This window comes from Castanea sativa, chromosome 4 (genome assembly GCF_040712315.1).
Source record: "Castanea sativa cultivar Marrone di Chiusa Pesio chromosome 4, ASM4071231v1".
Lineage (NCBI taxonomy): Eukaryota > Viridiplantae > Streptophyta > Magnoliopsida > Fagales > Fagaceae > Castanea > Castanea sativa.
The window spans coordinates 48,314,296-48,332,297 of NC_134016.1; the positions used below are offsets into that span (position 1 = coordinate 48,314,296).

Below are 18,002 nucleotides of genomic sequence, written 5' to 3' on the forward strand. Positions count from 1 at the left end.
ATCAAAGAGTAGACTTGGCATCATGATAATAAATATTAAGCCCAATAATGCAGGATGCATTAATAGTATAAAACCCATCTACCTACGTTTAGTTTTACATGGAGAATGAAAGAAAAGATGAACAATCATATATAAATTGTACTGACTTATTTATCAATAGAAAATCAATATTATGAATGAACAATTCAATTTGTTGATTAAAAAAAAAAACATCTTTGTTTAGATAGGAATTTCATCATCAGCAGCTTTGAGAATTTTCTCGAAGGCATTTTCCACGCATGACTTGAATCTTTGGGGATCCATGAATCCTTTCTCCATTGCGGCGCTAATCCTCAGGTTTCCCATATAACTTACCATTGTTATAGTAAGGTTCTGCAAATCCATTTTTTTTAAAAAAAAAAATGTTACAGTGGGTCATAAAATATGACGAATCTAACTGAAAGCAAGGTGTTCTATAATTATTCGTAAAGGTGATTGAATTTGAGGAATTTTTTCACATTAAATCATAAATCATGCTTGTCAATTTGTTCTATACTTTCCGCTGTAAAGACCACAAAAAAAAAAAAAAAAAAAAAAAAAAAAAAGAGTGAAACACCAAAGATCTGAGAATAAGTGTAACAAAATCATTATGTGATTTCTTCTAATAAGTAGAAAGTTACAAATATCATTCTGTGACTTTGAAAAACAGAATCATTTTTATGACTTGAAAAAAAAAAAAAAAAAGCACATGCTCTTTACTTCCATATCTATGGATTATAAAAATTTATAAATAAAAAAAATAAAAAAACTACAAGAAGGTGAAATTTCGAATTTTATTTTTATCAAAAAATCTTTATAAAAGATATTTATTTGTTTAAGGCAAACTAGGTGGTATACAACAGATGAGTGTTATTTTTATAATATTTTTACAAAAAACTATAGGTGGTAAGCTGTTATTAGTTCTAATTTAAATCTACAACTTAATTACTTTTTTTCTCACTCATAACAACTAATAGCAACCCACCACCTAAAATTTGTTGTAAAAATATTATAGAAATAGCATTTCTCTATATAATAACAATTTTACATTTTACATTTTACATTTTTACCTGAGGTACACCTAACACCAAGTAGTATAGACCTTTAATCGGATGATTATCCAAAGACGCCTGTTCCACTGGCCCGATCACACTCGAAATTGTCAAACTGGAGTTCCTTAGTGTCCCATGGACGAATCTAGCGGCTGCCTGCAGTAGTACAAGAATGCCGAAAAGATCTTATAAAGTACGTATTCAAAAATAAATTCAACTACTTTAGAATCGTGTATATGCAAATGTAAGATTAGAAAAAAACACTCTCTCTCTCTCACACACACACACACACATATATATATATAATAACTCTTGTTTATAGTATTATGTAAAAAGTTGATTATTTTGAATTATTTTTAACTAGACAAACAAATGAAATTGGAAAGCATAATTTTTCAAATTCTCTCTTTTTCTAATTTTAGATATGTGATTGAGTTTATTAAAGTTCATTTATATTGAACTTATTACATTCTGCCCTAAATAATTAACTTGACATAAAAATTAAAAAGTTTAGATGAGACACATGACACAAAATTAAATTCTAATTGAAATTCTAATTGGATTTTTTCTTAATTTTGGCTATATGTATATAAGATTTTTTTTTTCAATAATTTTTTAAGAAAAAAATTGTATAACATTAAAATAAAATTACACTTTACCAATATAAACTATACCCCTATTTACATTTATGACTCTAAACTTTCAAAATTCATGATTACCATCCTAAATGGTTAAATTTGAACCCTATCGTCTATTGGACAATTAAATTAGACCGCAAAACATGTCAAGTGTGACTCACATGAACTCTGCATACATGGCATCACATGAACACACCAAAATTCCCCTCTATAATCCTTTCAAATAAAATTATTTAACAAATTTAACTCTTATTTTGCCACGTAACTTTTGTTTTAAAGGGATTAAAGAGGGTCAATTCAATTTGTTCACATGGTGCCACATATGCAGGAGTTACATGAGTTGCACGTGACATATTTATCAATCCAAGCTAATAGCCTAATTAATTAACGATAAAGTGCAAAGCGAAACACAAGTTATAGTTTAAGATATAGTCATGTATTCTGAAAGTTCATGGTGATAAATTGTAATTATTCTAATATTGATTAATATTAGGCGGCTTTGCAATGTGAAGAAATTGCTTCAAAAAAATTAAATAACTTTTGGATATCAAAATAGAGGCACTGTAAGTGCACAATTGCACCTGGTCCCAAGAACAGTTATGGGCTCAGGCCCAATATGCCTTAAACAATATGAATTTGTAGAGCGTGGGCTTGAAACCCAGGTTAGAAGCGTGTGAGGATTAAATGACAAACTAAAGATTGCAAGTAATTGGAAACAACAAAGAATATCGTAAATCAGCTTCCTCGGATGTAAATCGAGAGTTGTTCTTATATTATATCTTTGTTTTTGTTTCTTTTTCTTTTTAGGTTACAAAAAGTCCGTCCCCTTTTTCTGTCTTAGATTGCTCTTTAAATACTACTCTTTTGAATACTTTGTACACGTGTTGCCTCACCTCCCCCTTAGCCTAGATATTTCTTTTCTCAGTGCCTTTGAATAGTAACCAGAAGTTTCTCTTCCACTGTTCAGGTGTCACTTCCCCATAAATGCGGCCAGGGTGGTAGGTGCAGGGTCTTTAATGTGGAGGTGGCAGCCTTTATCTTTGACATTTCTTCAACACCGGTGCTTCTGGGGCGTTCTAGGGTTCACCCCTCTTAACCATTGGCCTTAACCGTGTCATCCCCTAATCTTTACTATGAAACCCCGAGTTCTTCGGTGTTCATCCGAGGGTAAGTTCACCCTCGGCTGGATCCTCGGATCCTCGGCGTATGGGCCGACCCATAGTACTAACAAATTCTAAACCCAGGAGCAGGTCGGCCTTCCTTAACACGGCCCAAAAGGCCCACATTCCTATCAGGATCTTTTTACCCCCCACAATAGCCCCTCAAAACTCTATTTTTCAACGTCCGAGGAGAAAAATAGGGTTTTGATCCGATGAGAACCTACTCCACTCACTTTGTGAGTGATGGCACGTGTGGAAATCGTTTCGCGTCCCAAAAGATACCACTTGGCGGTTTTATTTTCAACAACGCGCGTATTTATTACTGCCAGTTACACTTTGTCCCTCACGTTCAACGGTGAGATGGGCATCCAACGGCCCTCGTTACTCCACGAAATTTTAGGCGGGACAAATATAATTTCGAAGCCGCCTTTTCGCACGTCGTGACGCTTCGGGAACCTGCGCCTTCATTTAATTCCTCAGGGACTAATCCCATCAAGACATCAACAATCATACTTTACCTGCAGAAAAACCGTGGAAACCTGTACCTTCAACTTTGTAAGTTCTTGCTCTCTCAATTCTCAACCTTTTCTCCTCGGATACAGTCCTCGGCTGTCTTCGTGAATATTCTCCCCTTTAGAGTTTAGCCTTTCGTTCCTCTATAATGGGAAGATTTAAGTGTCTAGTTGATACCGCCGCTGGGATGGAAGGCTTTAGGGCCAAGTACCGTATTCCCAGCGACGTAGGATTAGAATATTGCCCGGCAGAAGCCGTGGCCGGTTCTAGGAAAGAGGGAGAGGTTATCATCCCAATGATAGCCTTTATAGAGGGTGGGATGACCCTTCCAATGAAACCTGTAACTAGGGAGTACCTTCGCAACCACCGGTTGTGTCCCGATCAGTGCCTCCCAAACGTTTTTAGAGTTTTGGGTAGCGTAGATGCTCTGAACGAGCAGATGGGTTTAAACCTCACATGGCACGATGTCGTGTTTCTATATGAGTCCCACAAACTTTCCAACGTAGGTTACTACATTAAGTCTCGTTCTAGTGTCGTTAGGTTAATCTCCTGACTGTCCAAATTCAACAAAGGCATGAAGGACGACCACCTGATCGTCTCTGGGAACTGGCACGACGGCTTCCTATTTACTTATGGGCGGATCCAGGTGCGATGCCGTAGGATTAATCTCCCCACACCACAACTTCCTCTAACACACACAGAAATGCATATTCATACTTACTTAAACTTGTTAAATATCTGTGTGAATCTGACCAGGTTTGTTTGTTTTAATGTCTTTTTTGCAGATAAACAACACGTGCGTCCTCGTCTGAGTCACTGTAACGTCAGGATCTAAACCGAGTACTCGCTCCGAGGTGTTCGTTAGCGAAGACTTACAACTCGGCTGCTCTCATCGTTCTAGGGGTACACTCCCATTTCCTCGGACTTCCAGGAGATAGAAAACGCCATAGTTGCGGGTGACCGAAGAAGAAGGAGGATAAACGTAGCTCGGCCCCACTTTCGGACGACCGCGACCTCCCGGGACGCTCCTAACACCGTTTTGTACAACTCCGGCCAGGTCCCCCCTCGCCGTGCACTCACAAGCAACCGTTGTTCCAAGGAAGAGCAGGTGTCTTCTTCGCACACTTGACGACGAGATGAGACCAATTCTATCTCGAAGACACCGAGGGACCTCGCGGGAATCAGTTTGTTGTACTTTCCGACAAGGAGGAAGAAGCCACCGAGGCCTCTGGAATTGTAGGGTTTGTGGTTGCCCTACCCGAGGACGGATCCGAAGAAGATATGGGAAGAATGCAAGGTCTCCTCACCAATAGAGCCGCTAAGGTTGTAGAGAAAAAGATGGGGACGTCCCAAGTTCCCCCATCTTTACCACCTCCCCCTCCTCCAGCTGAACCAAAGTTTCCAGCCGAGGATCCCCAGAAGAAGAGAAAGGGGGATACCGAGGGGATGACCAACAAGGACCCCAAGAAACCACGGCAACAACTCCCAACGGCTCAGCAGAAGAAGCAGGACAAAGGCAAGGGTAGGGCCCGCTCGGTTGAAATCGGGGAAATCAGGGACGAGGCTGAAGTGCGCCGAGCACCGACCACCTGGTCCCCCGATCTAAGACTGGACGGCGCACCCATCTCTGCCGGTCCATAAGTGGCGGTTCAACAAGGCCATGCCCACCACTTGGCCGAAGTGTTGGAACGCCCTCTCCTGCTGCCCAAGGACATGGAGACCTTGGAAAAAATGGGCCAGCCACAACTATTCCTCTCACTAAAAAGAGACTTAGCGCTGGTAAGTTTTTTCCCTTTTTTTTTTTGGGAAGATTCCACCTTTAACAATATTTATAAGTTTGTTTGCTATTCCTAATTCTATCACACTTTGTTGCAGGCCATTCAAGAGATCTTTGTAGCCGAGAAGTTTATAGAAGACACTCGAAAAATAGCCAGAACTGAGCTCGAAGTCAGGATGGAGACTGAGAAGTCCTTGGGCACAGCCCTTGCTGAGAACGAAAAGCTTACCTCAGAGGTGGCTGAGCTGAGGAGAGAGAAAAATGGGGTCGAGTCAAACTTGAAGACCATGAAGACCCAGATAGAAGGACAGCGCAAGCTCCTTCGAGAAAGAGATGAAGAGCTCTCCCAAGCTCAAAGGGAGTGCTCGGATCTGAAAAAGGAACTGGCGTTGATGAAGGAAGAAGCCAGCTCCTTCCAACTCTTCTTCTAAGCTGCCAAGCAGGCAAGTTTCGAAGAAGGGGTAGCAACCACAGAGGAGCAACTGACAGAGGAGTTCGCGGCTTTATGCCGTGAATACTGTCAAAAAGTATGGAGGGAAGCTTTAAACGTAGCAGGAGTTCCTCTATCTTCGGATCTGAGGAAGTCCGAGAACGTTTGGCTTCCCCTGGAAATACAGGAGATTGAAGAGGCTCCTGCTGCCACTCCTACCCCTGAGACAACTCTTCCTGCTCTACCTCTGGTGGTCTCACAGCAAATTCCTGATCCTACAGAACCTTCAGGTTCCAACAAGGAGAAGGAAGGTGGAGGGGATGCAGAGAAGGACTTGAGCCAGACAGTGGAACCCAACGTCCTTCCATCGAAGACAGCAGATAAGGGAAAGCAAGTCTTGACTCCCTTTGAGCTGGAGTTGAGAAAGACCGAGGGCACCAGTACCTCTCAGCAAGACCCCCCTACCAGAGCTTAGGATCTATCTTTAGGACTTCTCTTTTTCCATTTTTGAATTATATATGTAATGCGTATTTGACTGATTAATGAAGAACAATTTCACTTGCTTTTCACTTGGGTTGTATCTGTTTTTCCTTTATTCTTTTTGTACTTATTGCAGAAGTTTCTTTAAGTAAATAAATCTAACTCCAAGGATTGCACAATCATAACTTTCACATAATCACGCGCATATTACTAAAGATTTAATAAAAAGTGACATGGTCAATATATTTGAACAATGCCTCGATTAAAAAGAAGAGAGGACCTTATATAGCAATTAAACCCTTATAATGCATAACACTGTTTCTAGTAGGATGTAAGATCCGAGGACCATTCCTTACACAAGATTGCTTAACACTTAAAGATATAAAACTTAAGATGCGAGTTTAATAAACAGTAACGCATTAACACCCAGACATAATAAGGAGATAACTTTGATCAAAGTTGTAACTTCAAATGTTAATTTTCCCAAAGCAGGAGGTCCGAAGACCCGACATAACTAAGGTTCTGTTTAACAAATGATAAGACATCAATTTCCACAAGGTTGGCGGTCCGAGGACTGCACTTAACCAAGTTACTTATAGATTCTTTAGAACAGTAACTTCAAATGTTAATTTTCCCAAAGCAGGAGGTCCGAAGACCCGACATAACTAAGGTTCTGTTTAACAAATGATAAGACATCAATTTCCACAAGGTTGGTGGTCCGAGGACTGCACTTAACCAAGTTTCTGTTTGATTCTTTAGAACAGTAACTTCAAATGTTAATTTTCCCAAAGCAGGAGGTCCGAAGACTCGACATAACTAAGGTTCTGTTTAACAAATGATAAGACATCAATTTCCACAAGGTTGGTGGTCCGAGGACTGCACTTAACCAAGTTTCTGTTTGATTCTTTAGAACAGTAACTTCAAATGTTAATTTTCCCAAAGCAGGAGGTCCGAAGACCCGACATAACTAAGGTTCTGTTTAACAAATGATAAGACATCAATTTCCACAAGGTTGGTGATCCGAGGACTGCACTTGACCAAGTTTCCGTTTGATTCTTAAAAACGATAACTGCGAGCATCAGAGCTACTCATAACTTTGAACCATTAATTGACAAAAGCTCATTTTATTAATAATAATACCTTCTAAGATTATTTACATTCCATGGACGTGGTACAATTCTTTCGTCTAGGTCAACTAACCTATACGACCCTATGCCTGCTACTGAAACAATGCGATAGGGGCCTTCCCAGTTGGGTCCCAACTTACCCTAAGCTGGGTTCTTAGAAGTGCCTACAACTTTCCTTAGTACAAGATCACCTGACGCGAGTGGTCTTAGTTTCACGTGGGCATCATACCCTCGTTTTAGCTTCTGTTGATAATAAGCCATTCGGACCATAGCTACCTCACGCCGTTCCTCAAGTAAGTCAAGATTCTTTTCTAGGAGCCTTTTATTATTCTCTGGGCTGAAAGAACTCGATTTTAAAGTAGGAAAACCAGATTCCAGTGGTATCACTGCCTCGGCACCATAAGTCATAGAGAATGGCGTTTCTCCAGTGGACCTGCGCGGTGTGGTCCGATACGTCCACAGGACATGAGGGAGCTCTTCTACCCATCTGCCTTTCGCATCGTCCAACCTCTTCTTGAGCCCGTTGACTATGACCTTGTTAACGGCCTCGGCTTGTCCATTTCCTTGAGGATAGACTGGGGTGGAATATCTATTTATGATACCCATGTCACCACAATACTTCCTAAAAGCCTTACTGTCGAACTGGACACCATTATCAGAGATGAGTGTGTGTGGTATTCCGAATCTAGTGACGATGTTTTTCCAGACAAACTTCTTGGAGTCAACATCTCTAATATTTGCCAAGGGCTCAGCCTCAACCCACTTAGTGAAATAGTCTGTTCCCACGAGAAGCCATCTTTTGTTTCCAGCAGCCCTCGGAAATGGCCCTACAATGTCCAAGCCCCATTGTGCGAAGGCCAAGGGTGGAGGAGAGGGTTGAGACCCCTCCAGGTTGGTGAATATTAGGGGCAAACCTCTGACATTGATCACATTTTCTGGCATAGTCCTGAGCCTCCCTCTGCATATTGGGCCACCAATAACCCTGGGTCAGGGCTCTATGGGCTAAGGACCTTCCCCCAGTGTGGCTCCCACAAATTCCCTCATGCAGTTCCTCCAGTAATGAGTCTGTCGATTCAGGGTGCACACACAACAAATACGGTCCTAGAAAGGATCGTTTGTATAGCTTCTGGTCCTCGGACAACCAGAAACGCGGCGCCTTTCGACGTATTTTTCTGCTTCAGCCCTGTCCTCGGGAAGGATGTCATTCTTAAGAAAGGATATGATCGAGTCCATCCAGCTAGGTCCAGGCCTTATTAGATGGACGCGGAGGTGCATCGGCAATGACAATGGCAGGGCTTTAGTAAATCCCGAACGAGGATAACCCTAGGTAAACCTTGAGCCGAGGTAGTTGCCAGCGTGGCTAAGGAGTCGCATGGGTGTTTCCGCTCCGAGAGATATGGGTTAAGGCGAAGGAACCAAACTCGTTTGCTGGCGTTTGATTCGGGCCAAATATTCTTGTATTCTGGGGTCTCTAGCCTCCATAGTCCCCGTGACCTGGCCGACCACCAGTTGAGAGTCCGAAAATAAATGGATTTCCTTACCACCCATTTTAAGTACCATCTGCATGCCTACCAAGACTGCTTCATATTCGGCCTCGTTGTTAGTAGCCGAGAAGGCCAATCTTAAAGATTTTTCAAAGACAATTCCTTCAGGGGACATTAGAACGAGTCCAATACCAGATCCTCTCTGATTAGCAGCCCCATCCACATACACTTCCTATATTGGAGACACCGCAGCTACGATTGCCCCCATTGATTTTTCACCAATGTGGGCCTCTTTCAGAGTTTCTTCCAGCAATGGCTCGGCAAATTCCGCTACCAGGTCAGCGAGGACCTGGCCCTTCACCGAGGTGCGAGGCTTGTATTTAACATCAAAAGCCCCCAGGATAGTACCCCACTTCGTTACCCTTCTTGTGTAGTCGGCGCTACGCAGCACTGCTTTGAGGGGCAACTGAGTCAGAACAACCACCGTGTGAGACTGAAAATAGTGGGGAAGCTTTCACGTGGCATGAACCACGGCCAAAAGCGCTTTTTCCAAAGGTTGATAACGCACTTCGGCATCACCTAAAGACTTGCTAACGTAATATACCGGTCTTTGCACCCCGTCATCATCTCTTATCAGGACAAGGCTGACCGCGTGGACGGCCACGGCCAGATAAGCAAACAAAATCTCATGTGCCTCCGGACGAGACAGAATGGGTGGCCAAGAAAGATATTGCTTGAGCCGTTGAAAAGCTAACTCACAGTCCTCGGTCCATTGAAACCCTTTCCACTTGTTCAACAGTTGGAAGAAAGGGCGACACCGGTCAGCTGACCGAGATATGAATCTATTCAAGGCAGTAATCATTCCCGTTAACCTCTGGATTTCTTTCGGGTTCCGAGGAGACTGCAAGCCCTGAATAGCCTTCACCTGCACCGGATTTACCTCTATGCCTCTATGAGTAATCATATATCCCAAGAACTTTCCAGACCCCACGCCGAAAGAGCACTTTGAGGCATTGAGGCGTAATCTGTACTTTCTCAGTATCTGAAAAGTGTCGGCCAGATCTCTCACGTGTGAGGGTATTGCTTTGCTCTTCACCACCATATCGTCAACATATACCTCAACGGTTTTCCCCATTTGTTGTTCGAACATTCTGGTCATCATTCTTTGATAGGTAGCTCCAGCATTCTTTAAGCCGAATGGCATGACTTTGTAATGATAATTCCCCGTCGGTGTAATGAAGGCAGTTTTCTCCTGATCCTCCAATGCTAAGGGGATCTGATGGTAACCCTGGAAGGCGTCCAAAAAACTCATCCGCGGATGTCCAACAGTGGCATCCACCAGTTGATCAATACGTGGCATTGGGAACGAATCTTTAGGACAGGCCTTATTCAGATCGGTGAAGTCCACACACACCCTCCACGTTCCATTCTTCTTTTTCACAACAACCGTATGAGCCAACCACTCGAGGTAGAAAACCTCCTTGATAGCACCAGCCTTTTTAAGCTTAAGAACCTCTTGCTTTACAGCCTCGGAATGTTCCACGGAGGACCGCCGAGGTGGCTGCCTTCTCGGAACGACAGCTGGATTGACATTTAAGTGATGACAAATAAAGCTCGGATCAACGCCTGGAGCTTCATAAGGATCCCACGCAAAAACATCAACATTGTCCTTCAAAAATTCTAACAATTCCCTCTTCTCTTGATGTAGCAAGAGTACACCGACTTGGAAGAACCTCTCTGGGTCATCGGCTACTGGAAATTTCTCCAACCCTTCGCAATATGTATCCTCCCCTGTCACCATCCCAGATGAACCAGGAGCAGTTAATTGCTATAATTCCTTAGTGACCAGGGCCGAAGATCGGCCTCGGCTTGATGAGGACGGCCGATATGCACGCCCCGGCCACCGATTGGCCGAGGACCTCTTCAACACATTCCCCGAGGGAAATTTAACCTTAACATGCAAGGTAGGAGACAGCTCTCCAAGAGCGTGCGGCCATGGCCTCGGCGAGGATGGCCGTATACGGAGCAACGCATCAACCACAATAAAGTCCACCTCAACCGTTTCTGAGCCGGATTGAACGGGCAAACGTATCCGTCCCTTCGGCACAACGGCCCTCCCCTCAAAACTTATGAGTGGCGAATCATAAGGAGTAAGATCTTCCAATTTCAACCTCAAACCCCTTGAATAGATCAGGGCAATACATGATATCCGCACCGCTGCCCTAATCTATCATCACCCTTCTCACATCATAGTTCCCTATCCCGAGGGTGACCACAAAGAGCATCGTCAGTGGCTGAATAGTCCCTACCTTATCCTCCTCGGAGAAACCTAGGATGGGCAAGGTGCCCTTCCAACCTCTTCGGCCTGCTACCCACATCCTCGACCTCGAGGATGGGAAACCGCCATTACCCTAGTGGGACCTGAGCACGGTCCTACAGGTGTACAAGATAACATTAATTGTTCCCAACGCGGGCCGAGATGAATTGTTCCTCCGGTTGTTTGAACCAACTTGACGACTCCCATGGGCTAACACAAGTGCTCGCTTCAACTTTCCCTCATCGACGAGTACTAGATGGTTCCACAGTGTCCGACAGCTTCTCGGTAGTGTGACCTACATCCCGATGGTACCGACAAAAGAGATTTTGGTTTCTTTTCGCGGGTCCCCTGCCATCTTGCTCGGCCATCCGAAGAAAGGCTCTTTACGAACTTTCTCTAGTAATTGATGCACCGGTTCTGAACACACGTATTTACTGTGAAGGTGCTGCCGAGCCAGATTGCCCGAAGTAATCCCTCCTCGGCTTGTTGTTGTGATATCTCGTCCGACCTCGAAATCCCTTCTCTCCTGCGGGATAACCTTCTCCTTTCCCTTTCTTCTCCTCGGTCTTCCTCTACCCTTTGTACTCATCAATACGATCCATAAGGCGGCGTACACCGCGGACGGGGCTTTTTCGTCAAGGACTTTCTTAGGTCGTGATCGAGTAGGGAGACCCACCTTAAAGGTATTAAGCGCCACCTCATCAAAGTCGCCATCTATTTCATTAAACATCTCCCCATATCGGTCGGAGTATGCTTTCGGTGTCTCCCCTTCCTTCATGGCCATGGATAGCAACGAGTCCAATGGCCGAGGGACTCACACGTGATGAACCGCGAAGCAAATGCTCTAGCTAGCTCCCCAAATGAGCCTACGTACCCCGATTTGAGACCGTTAAACCATCTCATAGCCACAGGCCCCAAGCTGGAGGGGAAAACCTTACACATCAGAGTCTCATTATGAGAGTGCACTGCCATCCTCTGGTTGAAGTGACTCACGTGCTCCACCGGATCAGTCCGGCCATTATAGATGGTAAAGGTGGGCTGGGTGAACCTCCTGGGAAGCCTCCCCCTCTCAATCCTCCGTGAAAACGGAGATTTGGAGAGTTGGTGCAACGTCCTACTCATGGTATCGATGCCTAAGCCCCTAGAACGAAGCTTCCTACGTCTGCGGGTTGGCTGGTCGTCCTCCTCACCGGAGGATGTTGCGCTGGTGGGGGAACACGACCTTGAATTGTAGCCAACTCCCCTATCCTTCTCAGAAGAAGAACTAGACGAGGACGGGGAAACCTTACGTTTAGCGCGACGCAACTTCCTCTTCAAACGATTGATTTCCTTCTGCATGGATCTAGAACCCTCATCGTGGGTAGTGCTACCCTCACCACGAGTATGGCTAGCCCCTGGGTATTCTGTATGGACGCTTCCCTCACGATCCCTACGATGTTCGAGACGTTCGAAATGATCTTCCGGTTGTGATCCTTGTGACTCTGCATGGTGAGAGCCTAAGCCTGCCATAATATTCCTACCTCTTCCAGACTAGATTTCCCACAGACGGCGCCAATTGTAAGTGCACAATTGCACCTGGTCCCAAGAACAGTTATGGGCTCAGGCCCAATATGCCTTAAACAATATGAATTTGTAGAGCGTGGGCTTGAAACCCAGGTTAGAAGCGTGTGAGGATTAAATGACAAACTAAAGATTGCAAGTAATTGGAAACAACAAAGAATATCGTAAATCAGCTTCCTCGGATGTAAATCGAGAGTTGTTCTTATATTATATCTTTGTTTTTATTTCTTTTTCTTTTTAGGTTACAAAAAGCCCGTCCCCTTTTTCTGTCTTAGATTGCTCTTTAAATACTACTCTTTTGAATACTTTGTACACGTGTTGCCTCACCTCCCCCTTAGCCTAGATATTTCTTTTCTCAGTGCCTTTGAATAGTAACCAGAAGTTTCTCTTCCACTGTTCAGGTGTCACTTCCCCATAAATGCGGCCAGGGTGGTAGGTGCAGGGTCTTTAATGTGGAGGTGGCAGCCTTTATCTTTGACATTTCTTCAACACCGGTGCTTCTGGGGCGTTCTAGGGTTCACCCCTCTTAACCATTGGCCTTAACCGTGTCATCCCCTAATCTTTACTATGAAACCCCGAGTTCTTCGGTGTTCATCCGAGGGTAAGTTCACCCTCGGCTGGATCCTCGGATCCTCGGCGTATGGGCCGACCCATAGTACTAACAAATTCTAAACCCAGGAGCAGGTCGGCCTTCCTTAACACGGCCCAAAAGGCCCACATTCCTATCAGGATCTTTTTACCCCCCACAGGCACCAATCCAAGATTATGTGGCTTGCTTATAAGGTATATACTATATACCGAATACAATCCCCTTCCACCCCTCCCACCCTTTTTCTACCCATTTTTATTCAAGAAAAGAAAAACTAATTGACAATTTTAGTAATGTGATAGAAAAGTATGATATTAATATCAAATGTTATAAATAGCAAGTATTAACTATTAACTATTAAACTAATTAAGTATGCCAAGAATTTTGTTGCTCTATATATATATATATATATATATATATATATATATATATATAAAAGTAGGGTTTTTTTAATATAAAAAAAAGAGAGAAAAGAAAAAAAAAAAAAAAAAAAAAAAATAACCATCATAATTGTTTTGAAAATTATCAAATGATCGAAGGTAGAAATAGTGAACTATTGGTGATGAATAAGATCATGAATATACCTCAGGACCTCTAAGTTTCTTCACAATCTCCAAAACCCTACCAGTGAGATAAACACCCAATGAACTTTTCTTCTTCTTGATTATCTTGCTTGCTGCCAAAACAAAGTCAAGTGGGTTTGGAGATTTATGGTCCTTAAGCTCTGGCATTGATACATGCAAGAAGGCGAATTGGTTCCCCCATTGCACCTTTGAGTTAGGTTTGAGCATCTCCTCAATTGACTTGTAGCCACTCATTGTTCTAGTGTTGAGCAACACCAATGCTGTGGAATGTGATTTTGCTGATTTATTGTTAATCTCTTGCATGTATAACCGGGTGCCGAGGAAAATTATTCCAGCAATTACATCATTTACTGTCTGCACTCAAGAAAATATAATTTGGTCGAACAATAATTTTACTATAATATTGAAAGTTAATTGTGCATTTTCTATAGATTTTTATAACAAATTAATCTTCATACTTATTTAAAAATATCATAAAAATTAACGAAATTCATTGGATCACAAAAAAATAATTACATTAAAAAACTAAGTCTATAAATATTTCAACAAACTATATGAAGATCAAGAATAATAAATTTGCACGATATATACAAAATGATATCCGCATAAGGTTTTTTTTTTTTTTTTTTTTGAGTCAACTTAATTCATAAGGGAACAAAGTAATATCAAACTTTTGCGCCTAATGATGCAAATGATCACAAGGTTGACACCAATCTGCGGACACCTAGGAAATAAAGTATAAAGACCTTGAAGGCTACCAAAAGTAAACTGGTGAAAGACAGTGTATATTTTGATTAGGCTTACTAGTAGTTATCATACCTTTCTTTCATAGTTTGCCATCTATTTAATCTCTTCGTGCGAAAGATTTTCTCCATGATTCACTTAGGATTTGAAATTTGAACATTGGCATGTTATTTGGATTAATGGATGATATAGCAGTGTGATGATTTGATATAAGATTTTTGGCAATTGTGATACCTATCAGTTGCCTCTAATTCCTAGACCTAACACAACATAAATTCACAATGCCCTAATTTGTCTATGATCTCATAGTTGGCCCATAGTATTAAATATACAATGACAAGTGGTAGTGGATTTTAATCTCCACATTTTATTTAGTTAGTGGATGATATGGCAGTTTCTTATTAAAACAAAAGAAGATTCCTTTTTAAAAAATGCTGGAGGTAAACCAAACCTTTTAACTTTTGTCTATTTACAATTTTAATCTCATTTCTTATGTATTAGGAATAATGATAAATTAATTAAATTAAAGATATTTTCGGAAGAAAAAAAAGGTAATACCTAACTTTCCAAAACTTCTTAATATATTGAGATATACACACGTCACTAATAAAAAGAGAAAGCTTTTTTTAATTATTTAAATATTAAATAAAATTTCAGATGAAAAGTATAGAATATATTCAACAAATATATACACTTAGATTAGGCTAGAATATAAATTCTATCTTGAATATAAAAAAAAATAAAAAAAATAAACAAACAAACATATTAACGATGTTTTAGCAAAAATGCTTTCATCCTATGATCACATTTAATAGGCATATTAGGTCATTAGTTACCGGAAAAACGATATGAAATTGAAATCATTAGCTAATTTGTAATAAAATATGCTGATCATACCACTCCAAGCTTGGCCTTAATGTGTTTCATACTATCCATAGAGAATATCATGTTTGATACCATGATTGGCTGATATTCGACTCCTTCAGCCCCAGACCTTATCGGTGTTCGATCATCTTCGACCAATGTACTCTTTAACATGCTCCAACCGAAATCAGATACAGAGTTAAAGATGAAGGAACAAAGTTGAGACACTCTTCCACGAACACTTTCTCTGCCACTTTCTGGATCTGAGCGTTGGTGAGAAGGAAGTGTTAGGGGAAGAGAAGGATTATCAGCCCTTTGAAGACAAGAAAGAAGTGCACTCATGAGAGAGTAGCCATCACCAAGCGCATGGTGAAGCTTAAATATGATAGTACCAGCTGCATTGCTTGTTGGATATTTAACCACGTGAATTTCCCATAGTGGTTTGTTTTGTGGAAAATGCTCCATTGCAATGTTTGATATATAATCTTCAAGATATTCATCATATGATGTGGGTAACAAGCCAGTTGGGAAAATAGGAATATTAACGTGCTCTTCAAGCTTCACCTCAACCCTTTTCCATTGTTTCTCACCTTTTCTATCCTTAACCTGTTCACAAATTCTCACTACTTAGTGCTAGTTTTAAAGGGATTAATGTAAGAACCTTAAAAAGCAGCATCTGAATACCCATTTAACCTTCCATGCACTGATGTTTGTGTATTTCATAAAAGAGGAAAAAGAAGACGGAATCATATTATTTTCCAAGTAAAACAATATTGAGAAAAGTAGATAACATCACCATGATGGAGGAGAAGCGTGTATTGATGGGCAGGAACACATCATTGAGCAATGATATGGTACGCGCTTCGTTGGTTTCAATTGGTACCTCACTTTGCATGACACCAATAATAGATACTGACAGAACAGAGCTGTTGAAGTATTGTGCATTAGGACTCGCAGGCTCTAATCCTTCCTTTAGCTCCATTTTAGATTGACAACAGTTTAGTCGCAGATTTGTGGCGTTAAAAGATTGGCTAGAATGTTATATTTATATTAGAAATTTAGAGCACTGACGATAAGTTCCTACAGAAAATAATTTGAAAAAGTGTTGGGCTAAATTACAATTTAATCCTTATATTTGAAATTAGGAAAATTCTTATTTTACATTGTGTAAGCTTATGCGGTTGACCTATCACTTTTTTTACACTACTCACAATTTTTCACGTGAACATCTATAATTATTAAAAGTTGTGATTTTTTTATGTGGTCCGAAAATTTTTAAGAATTATAACAAAGAGCAGAAGAAATTTATATTGAAGTTTCATCCAACCACCGGATAGGGTTATTGGTTATAATATTATTGAGGTGGGTCTCCCCTTCCTATTATTAGACCCTACTCCCTCCTTGTTGCTAAAAGAAGCTGATTGATAGAAATTGTCAGTACTCTTGAAGGACTACATCATTAATGTTCAGTGGTGCTCCAATAATGTTATGTCATGTGCCAAAATTAATTTACTAAGCATCTTAGTCACCTAAGAATAGGAATAATGCATGTGACACAACTCGCCCACGTGAACCTTCCATCATCTCTATACCACTTACAATTCATCACGTGAACAAATTGTGTCACTTTATGTGGCACTAGCACAGCTCTAAGAAAAATAGAAACAAGTACTTGCTCACAGTTCATCTACAGCAAACCATTGCAGTTCTGAATTCTGATTGAAAAAACGTTTCTTCACTCGTGATATTACTTAATCGTTTTTTGATCAAGGCCTTTTGTTAACAGTAGCAGAGTCATCAAGAATGAACAGCCCTGATTAATTTTTTCAGTAGGAATATCGCAGTCATCCAAGAGGGAAAAGTAGTACACGACATTAATGCTCACAAGATTCATGAGAGAAAGCACTAGATCCAATTCAGATTTCTCATATCTGGACATGACCGAGAAGGACCTGTTTAGAAGGTTGGATTTTTAGCAATTGGGATTTTTGGATTGGGTAGCATGGGTAAAACCACACTAGTGTAAAAGAAATTTAACAGCCAAAGAGCGCAAAGGCGTTTCTGATACTGGTATGGATTTTCAATAGGAAGATAAAGATCTACTAGGTAAGATTATGAGTTGCATCATTGATGAGTTTGGTCACATAGATGTGTTGCCCAATAATTTTGACATCTTAAAGTTTCTACAAAACCTTAAGAGTTTTATTTTAATCTTTACAAGGTACTTCATATTATTGGATCTGCCACAATCACTGAGGTTCGAATAAAATTTTAGGCTTCAATGGACATCACCGATGATGGAGTTATTGTGAGATTTTTTTTTTTTTTCTCAAATGATTAGGATGCTTTGTCAATTAATTTTGGCAGATGGCAGAATATTAATTGGAATGGAGGACCACTGGATATTGATGACGTGATCCTTCAAGATGACTAAATAACATCGAAATTTCAGCTTTTATTTTTTATTTTTTATTTTTGCTGAATACACCGAAATTTCAATTTGGACAATAATAATGAAGATAAATGAGAAAAGAGAAAAACAGCTTTACAATTATAGAAGTGGTCTTATATAATGATTTAAGGAAAAGTGCTAATCAAATTTGTGTTTATAATCCAAAATAACTAGTCAAATTGCAATTAGGGTTCCTTGTATTCATTTATAAAT

At 41.0% G+C, this 18,002-nt stretch overlaps 1 protein-coding gene across 1 annotated transcript; it reads right to left on the reverse strand.

Moving 5' to 3' along the window:
• Nucleotides 1–106: 106 nt before the first annotated feature.
• On the reverse strand, nucleotides 107–16,376 carry LOC142630472 (wax ester synthase/diacylglycerol acyltransferase 4-like). Its single transcript, XM_075804472.1, has 5 exons — nucleotides 16,134–16,376; nucleotides 15,371–15,943; nucleotides 13,730–14,083; nucleotides 1,089–1,226; nucleotides 107–372 (listed from the first exon to the last, which is right to left on the reverse strand). The coding sequence occupies exons 1-5, from the start codon at nucleotides 16,317–16,319 to the stop codon at nucleotides 220–222; spliced, it is 1,404 nt and encodes a 467-aa protein (XP_075660587.1). The 5' UTR covers nucleotides 16,320–16,376; the 3' UTR covers nucleotides 107–219.
• Nucleotides 16,377–18,002: the final 1,626 nt, after the last annotated feature.